This window comes from Etheostoma spectabile, chromosome 6 (genome assembly GCF_008692095.1).
Source record: "Etheostoma spectabile isolate EspeVRDwgs_2016 chromosome 6, UIUC_Espe_1.0, whole genome shotgun sequence".
NCBI lineage: Eukaryota > Metazoa > Chordata > Actinopteri > Perciformes > Percidae > Etheostoma > Etheostoma spectabile.
The window spans coordinates 31,058,636-31,071,135 of NC_045738.1; the positions used below are offsets into that span (position 1 = coordinate 31,058,636).

At 40.0% G+C, this 12,500-nt stretch overlaps 1 protein-coding gene across 3 annotated transcripts in view; it reads left to right on the top strand.

Moving 5' to 3' along the window:
* Positions 1 to 1,221: 1,221 nt before the first annotated feature.
* The window catches only part of ascc3 (activating signal cointegrator 1 complex subunit 3), a 263,454-nt gene continuing 252,175 nt past the window's right edge, over positions 1,222 to 12,500 (top strand). The window contains exons 1-3 of one of the 3 annotated variants that reach the window (XM_032519352.1): positions 1,222 to 1,315; positions 3,520 to 3,654; positions 9,251 to 9,401. In XM_032519352.1, coding sequence (XP_032375243.1) covers positions 3,565 to 3,654; positions 9,251 to 9,401 — 241 coding nt within the window. In that variant the 5' untranslated portion in view covers positions 1,222 to 1,315; positions 3,520 to 3,564. Of the gene's footprint in view, positions 1,316 to 2,553; positions 2,660 to 3,519; positions 3,655 to 9,250; positions 9,402 to 12,500 lie in introns of those variants that run through there. The other 2 variants (XM_032519351.1, XM_032519350.1) reach the window with 2 other exon arrangements.

A 12,500-nucleotide genomic window follows, 5' to 3' on the forward strand; every position in this document is an offset into this window, starting at 1 on the left:
CTCAGATCTCTGCAGGGTAAATCCAGACAGTTAGCCGGACTATCTGGCCAATCAGAGTTTTCTGTTGCACGACTTTTGAATGTCCACGCAACAAATTCCTTCCCAAGGCTTTTTTGCAGCAGCACCGTTGCTCCACTCGCTGACAGCGCGTAGCAACGGCCAAGACAATTGTGATTGGTTTAAAGAAGTGCCAATAAACCAGACCACGTTTTTCTTCCATCCCGGGATACTGTGTGGAGACAGGTCTGGCAATGCGAGACTACCTGCTAAATAATAGATCCTGCTGGTGCAAAGCAATCTGGCGCTGATTAAATGAAGAGGGCCTTAGCGTATGCAGCAAAAGATTGTTTTAGTGATGTTTTCATATCAAGGAGAAATTACAAAATAACATACTTTTTTATGCAGTTTGGATGTTTGCAACAATCCCCTGACAAAGCATTTCATGGTGACTAATAACAATTTAATATCTTGATTAGATACAAATGTGCATAATTACAGAATAAACTATAATGATTATAACTATAAAAAAAGGTCAGAACAATAACATTTAATATAGTGTACCGAAACCTGATTTCAGAATAATTAATTTCTCATTACGTTTTTAAAAACAGAATTATGTCCCTTTGTTTCCAATTTAACCACTAATTGCTGAGCATAATAGCTTTTGCATTTGTTTGTTCACTAATGCTGTATATACAGGAAATCGTATTTGCCTCATAGATCTCATGGTTTTCTTTGCAGTTTGGTTCATATTACTTTGTCTTTGCCCCTGGTAATGTCATCCAAAGAATATTCACTTGGAATGTGGTTTATGTTGGATACAACAATATCAGGGAGGACAAGTCAAACATGAGGGATTCATAAAAATTAAACTCAAACTGATGCATTGCATTTTACAAGTTGTGCCCTTTAGTATTGTCTCGGGGACATGTGTATGGGTGTTGATGTTGCGGTTTGCTTGGGTGTGCGCGCGCACACACACACACACACACACACACACACACACGCACACACACACTCACACACACAATAAAAGTGAATCATTCTCTCACTCTCACTATTCTCTGAAGGAGAGCTGTCTTGCGGCATAGCCAGAGTTTAGTGGACACCACTCATGCATACAGTGCATGAAGTGGTGTGTGTGTGTGTGTGTGTGTGTCTGTGTGCGTGTGTGCTTGTGTGCGTGTGTGTGTGTGTGTGTGTGTAGAGGGGAACGAACGTTGATTTGGACCAGGAGGAGAAACCACAGAGGAATAAGGAAAATGAAGTGAGAGGGCAGACGAGACACCTTCTCCACAGGTTGAAGTCACAGTGGGTGACTTATGAATTACAATGAGGTTGTCTAATTGAGTGCACATGGCAGGCTGCTTTTACCATCATTGTGTGGCAACATTGAAGGATTGGTAGCAGGGAATCTCAAAGGCATGTGTAACCTCTGTTATTGTGCAAAGAACAATATAAACTTTTCAGCTGACTAAAACTGAATACATGACAGTCATAAAAAGACTGGAGGTCTAAATCCCTGCTAATGCCCCTTAGAATTTGCAATGTTCATTATATCCCACAGTATAATAATAATAATAATGTATATATTAAAGTAAATGTCAGAGGCTTCAAAATCATCATGAATACCCACAGAAAGAATCATGCAAACCTGGCCAGCATTTCATAAGGCTGTGCAGAGATAATGTTGCATTCAATCTTCAATGTTTCCATGTACCACATCCATGTGTTGTCAGTTTTACAGAGCAGGGTTGAGCCAGTGTAGTGGAGGAAATGCTTGTGATGTGATTATCAGCATCAGTTTGAATGTGAGACGGATAAATCCAAGACACCCCAAGACACCACCATTATTACCACCATGATAATAATCATAAAATACAGGAGGAAGATGGTTTAATCTATTTTTTTGTTGTTGTTATCTATGTGGAGGTTTGTGCTTGGGTTTAATTGTGTTATTTGGTGTAGATGCAGATGTGTCCCTATCTCCAAGAGAATGTTGTCCAATAGGATACATTAAAGTAATCTTAACTTTATAAAAAAACTGGTTGATGTTTGTCTTGTTCTGTTTCGGGTATTCATTTGTTCTGTTCCAAAATATTTATTTGTGGCCTATATTTGCCATATTAGTCTTGATGGTTTTCTTTTTGCTATGCATGTAGTGCTTTAAAGTAAAGTCCCAGAAAAGGATGAAAAGTTTCGTTTTCTAGTAAACTAGTTAAGCTTGTTTTAGATACCGGGGAGCTCTCACTGTGTGGAGTTAGTCATTGTAAGGTTGGGGTAACAACTCTGCGGTATCACAAAACTCCACAACACGGAGCAGACTTTGACGCGGGACCCGGTTTTGGTGGCACTCGTGCTCAAATTTCAATTAGCAGTGGCGTACCCCGTTTTAATTTGAATACCGACTCCGCTTAAATGTGTTTCGGTGTACGCCGGTTTCAATTTCAAGCAAACCTTGTGTGATGTGGCACTCCTGAGTATAAGTGGGCAATGTAGTCATTTTAGGCCTAGCCTCTACGCATAGCCTATAGCAGGTATTTGTATAAACTACAATACCCATAGTTCATAGCTTACACGCGACTTCTGTTGACATCCGCCGCTAGGCCAGTCATTTGACACGCGACTCACAGTTCATTCTACAAGGCTCTTTTGGAAGGTAGTTTGCTATTGAAATATTATATTTAACATGGCCACATAGACTGTTAATATTTCGCAATTCGTTTGAAAGGGACAGTTCTAAAGTGCTAAAGCTAATGGCAGAGTAAGAAGAGCCAGGATGCCAAGCAAGCTAACATTAGCTAGCAACACAGACTCTACTAGCTAGCTACGTTAGTGAGCATCTTTAATATTGTTATGTTTAAAGTTTGTAAAAGTGGCGTAAGAAAACGTATCGTTTATTACGTTACAATAATACAAGCAAGACAGCACTTTGGCTCGGGCGTGTGCCATAACGTTGACGTCAATCTTTAACTGCGCGGAGAGAATGACAGGTCGTTAAAAGCTGTCTTGGTCACCTCATTCACCTAAAAAACAATGTTTTATACATGATTTCGGGTCTTGGACGAATCGACAGTATCGAGTCTTCAATTCGGCGTACGCCCTATCTACCAATACGTCGTTTTTTGCTATTAATTTGACGTTAATCAACGTTACAGGTATCTCAGTTACTGTTCAACCAACGCATTGGTAACGTTAGCAGAGTTACTTTCTTGCAAATAACGTCTCAGATATTACAGTCAAATATTTAACTGCTGTGAGGTGTTTTGTGGGGTTTCCTTGTACGCCGAATACACCAAAAGACTGTGTGTGAGACACCTGGTAATAATGTCCTACCTTATGCTTGTGACTCTGGTTTAGAAATGCAACTTTAAACTGACAGCTATCCTGTATGGCCAATTTCAAGTAGTTCAGCTGTATGTATAGACAGGTGCGTTACTATTGACAGGCCATGTCATGTAGAAACCATACTGTTATGGTTGTGTTCACTATTTCCAACTGTCATTCTGCCTGTCATAGAATTAAGCCGGAGAACCAGTGTATGGATGAGAGCAGCAGAGAAAGATGTCTCCTCCACGGCTCACCGGTGCTCTGCGCTCCTTCTCCAATGTCAGCAAGAAGGAGGACTTTACTGAGCACCTCCATGATCTGAAGGTGAGGCCAGCTAATGGATAATTGGACATTAGTGTTGTCACAAGAAAACATTGACTATCGGTGCTTTCACAACATATTTACACAATGATATTTTTGATCAATAATCATCAGCAATGTGGATCCGATGACCAATGTGGAGTAGGTAAAGGCAAATAATAAAACAGCTAGAACAGTCTGGTAAGTTCAGAAAATGACATTACTTTACTGTAGTGTAGCCTTTAAAACCAGGAAAAGACAAATTCCTGGTTCCTTGATTTCCTGTTAATTTCCATAACATTACAAGGCATTTAGCCGACACTTTTATCCAAAGCAACCACAATTGATCTATACAGTATATCAAAGGTTGCGCTCCTCTGGAGCAACTAGGGTTAAGGGTCTTGCTCAGGGACACATTGGTTGATGTATTGCAGTATCCCACACCAAAGGCAGGTGTCATATCCACCGTGCCGTCACTACCCCATAAATTCCTGGTAATTCCCATGGAAAGGTTTCACCTTGAATTTGGCAACCCTGGTTCTGCAGAGTGGTCTGGCCCCTTTAGCCCACCCGGTGATGGTTAAGGATGGTGTATGTGGGATTGACGCAAAACACACCACAGTGTGTGTTCATGGTAGTGAAGTGCATGTCACCCAGTGCAATGGTGTGGCTCATGGATGTATTTTTAATAGTTTTTAGGATAACAATAAAGCCTGAAGACACAGAGGAAAAAAGATACATTAGGCTTTGGAGGCACACGCAAACCTATTAGTAGGAGACATTCATTGTTGGTAAAAGGAAGTTAAATATTGCTTGCTTTATCCTTAAAAAATCTGTTTCATCCATGTAATTTTCAAAATCTGTGCACATGCAGAATGTAATGTTTTACATTTTACATTTGGCTTCTGCTGTGATATGTTTATACTTGTGCGCCGGTGTCTGCGTCGTTCTAGTGTATCTCTTTAGGAGAATCGTAGAACTGGTATGTGTGTATGCTGCGGAGTGTGTGGTAGAGCAAGTGAGAGAGGGACGGGGATTAGCTTCGGAGCGAGTGCCAACTCTGGAGGCATTGACGGAGAAGTGTCTTCCCTGTACTGTGTTTTCTGACCGTGGTCGGAAATCTGTAGCAGGAAAAGTTAACCCTCTCCTTGATTTGGGTTGTTCATGGAGAAGGAGAAACTGGAAATGAGAAGGAGGAAATGTGACGCTACCAAGTCATGGCCAAGCGGAGCAATCACAGTTGTTGCTGTCTGCGTCGCCGCAACGTGTAGTTCAATTTGAAGTATCTACACATACCTACGAATGTACCTACGTTGTAGATTTAATGCAGGACCATACAGTGGGCTTTAGCAAATAATGATAAGCATACACTGTGTGTGTATATATATATATACATATAGCCTGAATGATAAATGATTTTTAAGGCCGATATGATACAAATATTTGGTTATTTAAAAATCCGATATTCTGATGTTTTGGCCTATATATATATATATATATATATATATATATATATATATATAAAAATCCAAAACACAAACAGATTTCCTTAACATTACTTATTTGTAGTTATTTATGAGTTCTCACTAAAATATGATAGTTTTATTGTCACAACAGATCAGAGGAACAGCAAAATATATTAAAGTTGTGATACTTAAAATGTATAAAAAATACAAACTTAAGATATGAAAGATATGAAAGGATATGAAGTCCTTTGAACAAAAACACAATAACAAAAATAATAATCAGTGTCGCCAACAGGGATGTTGTAGAGCGACTATGCAACACCAACACTCATAACACGGTTGACCGTCCGTTTAATTTTTAAATATTCATTTATCAGAATATCTCTGTCATTATAAATGGTTCTGATGAATGAATATTTAAAAAAAAAAAAAAAAAAAATGATATTTCGGGAAATGCTTAATAGATAATATCGGCCCGCCGATATATCGGTCTGGTTCTAATATATATAGATATATTATATGTATACTGTATACAGGAGATTGCTTGCTTGCTGTTTTACGTAGTAACTACTGTGTCTTTGATGATGCTTTTGAAAATCATCTTATCCACAACCAGTTGTAGTAGTAGTAGTTGTAGTAGTAGTTAATTGAGTAGGTAGAGTAATTTGTGGAACCTCTAGCGTAAACAGAGATAACCATGATGACATCATTCTGACATCATCTGGGTAATTTCTCAGTAGTTTTTATCACTTAGTTTAATTTATCACTAATAAACTGACCTTTTATGTGTACATCTGTGGAGGCCTTTATTGTATGACCAAATTCACAAAAGCCTAATCATTAATATGCATCATAACAAAAGTCTGGATATTTTCCCACACTAAATCTTCTACCAGAGAAATAAAATGTGTGCTGCTTTGTCACTCACTGGATCTTTGGCAGGTTGTTTTGCTTTCATCTCTGCGAGCAAGTAATGTGATTTGTAATACGAAAATATTTGATCTTTGATGACGCGAGCATGCACACTGTATGGCTCTTATCCAACTCTCTTTTCCCCCTTTGCATGGAAAACCCAAATGTTTTTAATTTGGACGGATAGAATAACCAAAAAAACACGGATGTAGACTCTGATCCCGTCTCAGACTTATTTTAAGATTTCATTTCAACATCCATGGCTGAGTATTGTTCAAAAATGTTTGGTACCAACACAAATACCGTAACTTTGATACTGGTACCTAAATGCTACTTTTTTTCAATACCAGTTTTATAAAACAAAAAGAAATTACAACACTACACATTACGGTACAAATCTTTGTATTTTTCAGCTCCTACTAGGTGAGCCCGTCTCTGTGCGTAACTAGAGTTTTTCCTGCGTGCCCTCTACGGCGTGTAGCATTGGACAGCCAATCACAAACATTAACAGATCTTAACAGAAGCATGCTGCATTCTTATTGGCTCACTGACTGTGATAAGCTTTACTCCTTGAGCGTGATTTATGCTTCTGCGTTAAATCTACGCCGTGGATATGCACGTAGGTACGTGTAGACACGGGACCTACGCCGTAGCCTGACGCGCTCCTCCATAAACAACAAATCAAGGAGAGCGTTACCTTTTCCTGCTACAGATTTCCCACCGTAGTCGGAAAGCTCAGGGGAGACACTTTGTCTCTCTCACCATGACTCTAGAGTCTGCACTCGCTCCGAAGATAATCACCATCACTCTCTCACTCGCTCTACGTGACACACGTACGTAATTCTTATGGCTGATGGCAACTAGCAGCAGTATTAACACTCAGCCGCTCTAGACACACTTAGCTGTTGGAGTGTGTCCCAGACCTAGCCTGGAAATCCAGACCCAAATCCAAAAGATTAGAGTCTGGCATCAAGCAATGAAAGTCGCCCATCTCAAGGGGCAGCACCAAGTATGCCTTGGAAAATCTCACTGCACGCAATTGCATAACACTACGACCAATCACAACAACACACGGGTGGACGTACCCAGAGCCCCATACGCTTAGCTACAAGTGGAGCTACAGTAACTGGTAGATTAAACTGTTGTCATCTGTTTAGCTTTCCCCTGGCCCCGCCTACATCAGATACACCGATGTGATTGGTGCAGCTCGGCTACAAGAGCATAGTTAATGAGCAGAATTACTCGATGCCAGACTAACTCTCTTAGCAAATTCAAATTGTGCTCTCGCATGAACTCTGGATTTCCGGGGTATCCCAGAGCATCAACAGGCAGCAAAGGTTATGCTGCATATTAGTAAAATATTAGTTGTGTTAGTATAAATAAAATGTCAGTTGTTGGCCATGAAAATATATCAGACAGTAGAAATATGCCAGATGTCGAGTGCAAAAACTCCTAATCTTAGATGCCTGCTGTGCTCAATACTGGATTTATTATCAGCTGCAGTGGTTAATGAAAAAAGACTCAGTTTTGTGATTTTTATTTTCCTCTGAATCATTATTGGCATAACAACGTGATGCATTTTCCATTCAAAGCCAACCGTCTGCCACCTCTATCAGCTGTCAACAAGTCACACACTGAAACTGAACACATGTCAAAGTTATTATGTTATTTTTGAGCTCGATAAACATTAGCACTTTTCATTAAACCAGTCAAAAACATACTTTTTAACTCGCAAATCTATACATATTTTCGATCTGTTGTTTTTGTCATTTGTACTTTCACACACAACGCGAATTTTGTGCGGCGATAAAGCAACGTAATTCTTTTCCAAAATTTGGATGATTTTTCTGAGCTTTCGCATTCCCCAATAAATACATCAACCTATCTCTTTGTGTTTTTTACTTATGGGGATCATAATACAACATCGCAGAGGCTGCTGTCCAAACCATAGACTGTATGGACAGCAAACTTTATTACTCCTTTCAACCTTGACAAAGACAGCGTTTACTAGATACAATATTTCCTTTGTTAAAAAGCCCTAGACAAATAACCTTCACTGCATACTGTTCACCAGAGGAAATTAAATTAAAAGGAAACTCAAAAAATAGCTTAAAGTAGCTTTTCCTGCTTTGGCTTCCAGACCATGGTTGGAAAGCACAGGGGGAGACGGGGCTGGAGTCTCGGGAGCTAATCCCCGTCACCCCACCCAGCAGCCGGGGAAACAGGACAGGACACCCCCGCTGGTCCGGAGGGGCTCAAACTGCAGACTCTAGCTTGTGCAAATTCACTTGATTTCTTCACCGCTAAATTGAAGCTCTCCTCTCCGCACCAGTTGCTCTCTTGTCCGCTCCAACCGCATCTCCCGTCACTTTCTCTCTCTCTTCATCAGCATGTCCTGAAAGACCTCAAACTGTCCCACCGACATGGAAGATGAGCTGGCGCAAATACACCAAACTTTTTCAAAACTGTTGCAAATTTGTTATATATATATATATATATATATATATATATATATATATATATATTTTAACTTTTCTCTAATCTTGTTTTTTTTTGTTGAAAATATTAAATAACTTTAACATTTATTGGGGAAATATGTCTTTGGTGGAACTGTTAACAACTCTAAGACAAGGGAAATGTGCAAGGATCCTCAGCCCCATGGTAAGGGTTAGGGTTCATCTCTCTCTCTTTCTCTCGACCTGACTGCATTATGTTGTCGTAACCGACTTGAGTAGCCAAATGCTCACATTTGACGGCGTCTGGCACTTTGGAAAGGTGTTCTCTCCACGGATGAACCCTAACGCCAGATACTGACTGGTTTTCAGACCTAATCAGATCAAATAAATCTAATCAGCATCTTGACATGCCACACTTGTGAGGTGGATGAATTATCTTGGCAAAGGAGAAGTGTTGTGTTTTGTTTTGTTTATAATTTTGTTCAGTATACATACAACTAGTTATGAACTCTTAGGCTGTTTCCTTCTTGGGAAATGGAACATTTCAAGCGGGTTAAATAATTTTACAGCAGATATCTAAAATGAACTACACTCATTCACTGACTGACCACACTGAACTGCACCTTGTCTTTCTTTGACAAACTATTTGCACAATACATTGGCAAACTGTTGGAGTACATTGGTCTTATCCAAGGCTATCTGTACATTTAGAAATACATGTGATTGTAGAAGCAGTAAGTGCTACTTTTGAAATGTAAATGTAATTCTCCCTGTGGCTCATGTTAGACCAAACGACTAAAGAGACGGGAGCTGTTTGCCAGAGAGGGTCTGACGTGGCAAAAGATCGTCCATTTCTGCTCTGAGGATCAGGACAAAGCCAAACGACAAGCTGCAAATCAGGAACTGAAGAGCCTCCTTCTGGCAGCCAAAGAAATTGGTAATTAACTCCTCAGCCTCAAATCCATTTTCATGTCTTACAGTTTTTTTCCTATGTTTTTGTAACACTGATGAAAGCACTTAAAAATAACAGCATGCTGTTTTCTGTGTTTAGACTTCAGCCTTTACTGATTATGATTCTAACTAGCGGCAGAATTGATCATGTTATTATTTTGTGCCTTTGGTAGATAGAGATTAGAAATCATTTTTTGTTTATGTGTTTCTTTATTAAGATCCCCATTTGCTTCAGTTTGTCTTTAACAGACGCTACTCTTCCTGGGGTCTCTCTTATTTCATAACAATATTACATAAACTTACATTCACAACATTCAACTTTGCACATTATAATACATTATAATGAAGTGCATTATAATGCACTGTCCCTGTATTAAACAAGTTCTACAGGACGCAGCAGGGCATAGCAGGACGCAGCAGGGCACTGCAGGGCGTAGCAGGGTGCAGCAGGGCACTGCAGAGCGTAGCAGGGTGTAGCAGAGTGCGGAGTAGTACCACAGCGACAGCTGCAAACATAATTTATAACAACATAATTAAAAGCTGGTGCATGGCAAATCTGAGCCAGTTCTACAAGAGTTGGTAGATCAATCTGACGACTATGAAGAGAAGCAGAGAAGAGAAGGGGTGCCGTGTCTGGAGCTATAAACCCTCCCCCGCCGGTCTAGGCGAACGCTGTGAATCCTCACTCCCTAACTATAAGCTTTTAGAGTTTTAAGTTTACTCTTAAATGTGGAGACGGTGTCTGTCTCCCGAACCCAGACCGGAAGCTGGTTCCACCGGAGAGAAGTCTGATAGCTGAAGGCTCTGGCTCCCATTCTACTTTTAGAGACTCTGGGAACCACAAGTATCTCTGCATTCTGGGAGAACAGGGCTCTAGTGGGACAATAAGGTACTATGAGCTCTTCGACAAATGATGGTGCTAGACTGTTTAGAGCTGTGTAGGTCAGGAGAAGGATTTTAAATTCAGTCCTGGATTTTACAGGAAGCCAATGCAACACACACTCACATTCCGAGACAATTGACTCCGTCTTTTTGAGTCCAATGTGAGTCCGTCTCTGAAGCCATTCAGATTTGGCTTGCCTTCCTTTGTCACATGCATGCTTATTTAAACATACCGCCCCCCCAGATGAGTTTCTTCACCCAGGAGACTACATTTGTAAAGGTGCACCATATTTTTCTAGCAAGCCGATCAGGGCAGACTGGGCTTTTTTGGGAAGGGGGCTTAAAGAGACAGGTTCTAAAATGAAGACTTTCAGATACAGGTGTATTCAGAAATAATGTCTTTTTTTGTACAAATAAAGTATCCTAGTAGATACCCAACTTACAAGGATGAACCTGAAAATGAGCTTACAGTTTTATGGTGGTATCCGATTGATTGAATCGCTAGTTTGAAACTAACAAGTACTCCCTAGAGTTAAGGACTTTACACACACTTTCTTCTCATTTATTTTGAACAGACAAAAGTGAAAGTGTCAAAGACTGACACAATTCTAACTATTGTTATCATGAAAATAAGAAACAGCTCAAACACTCCTGTATTAACGGTGAATGTACACTGACCAAATATTAGGCTAAACAACTGTATATAAAAACTGTAAACATCGCCTGTGCTATAAAATTGAAAAAAAAAAAAAAATACATAGAATAATAATAAAATAAAACTTGTGCATTAGGAGGTGTGTTTTACTTGGCTATTTTCCAATGTAAATGCTAATTGCTTTAGTAATTATTTTATCCCGTTTTGCTTTCCTTCTCGAAAGGCTGCTAGAAAACAGCGGGAATAAGGTGTTAGGCTTAAGTTTGTTTTTTTTCCCCTCGTCTTGGTGTTTGACACTTCAGGTGATGCACTCTGACCTTGGCAAATTGCGGCTTATCGCTAAAATATTCCGAGCAGAACTGGCAGTTGTGGACTTTGGTTCCGAATTCCGTGCGTCGATCTGAATACAGTTAAATCTGCTATGGATTCACGCTCCGAACCGAGAATCCTGAACCTTGACCCTCCATACCGTCGCGGTTCAGCACAAATACACATACCATTACAGCCCTACTGGATGTTGGGGAGGTAACCTTGCCCCTTATGACCTCATATAGAGCAAGATTCCAGATTGGCCCATCTGAGCTTTCATTTTCTAAAATGCAGAGCAGGATACCCAGGGCTCGGTTTACACCTATCACCATTTCTAGCCACTTTTTTTTTATTCCGTTGTGTTGTAGTTCTTTCTATCGCTAGTCCAAATACAATTTCACTGTATTACGTCTAAAAATGAGACCACCATGCTACTTATATCGCAGCCAATCAGCTGTTGTGTTATTGGTGGGAGTCTCTTTCGGATTGTACCACGGATATAGAACTGATTTTAGTCTTTAGTGATCCTTGTCTGGAAAAAACTGAATTAAGGAATTCTGGTTAAGCTTAGTTGATGTTGTGAAAAAGTTCTTGAATTTCATTAATAATGCTCTTAAAAAGCCCTAAAAAGTCTTAAATTTGACCTGGTGAAACACGCAGAAACTCAGAATTACATCCACGTTGATTACTGTAACTCTCTTCTCTTTGCTCTGCCTCTCATACGTATAAACTTCCAATGGTTCAGAACTCTCTGCTCGTATCGTGACCGGAACATCTCCTTTTAGTCACATCACTCCTGTTCTTCAGCAGCTTCATTGAATCCCAGTAAAACACCGCATTGATTTTAAGATTCCGCTTCTCGCCTTCAAGTCCATTCACAACCTCGCTCCTCAGTATCCCACTGACCTCCTTCATATCAACACACCCACTCGTACTCCAAGGCCTTCTTCATGTATTCACATCACTGCACCTCCTGCCCGTTTGACTGCCATGGGGTTTAAAGCCTTGAGCATCTCTGCCCCTCGCTTCTGGAATTCCCTTCAACTAGACATTCACAACATTAACCCGCTTTCCCTTTTCAAAACCCGCTCAAAAACATCTTTTCACACTGGCATATCCAAAACCATATCTGTATTTATTGTGTTGTCTGTGTGTATTGTTTTAACTATTATTATTACTACTATTTTATTGTCTCGTAAGGTGACTTTGAGTGTCCAGAAAGGCGGTCATAAATATAAA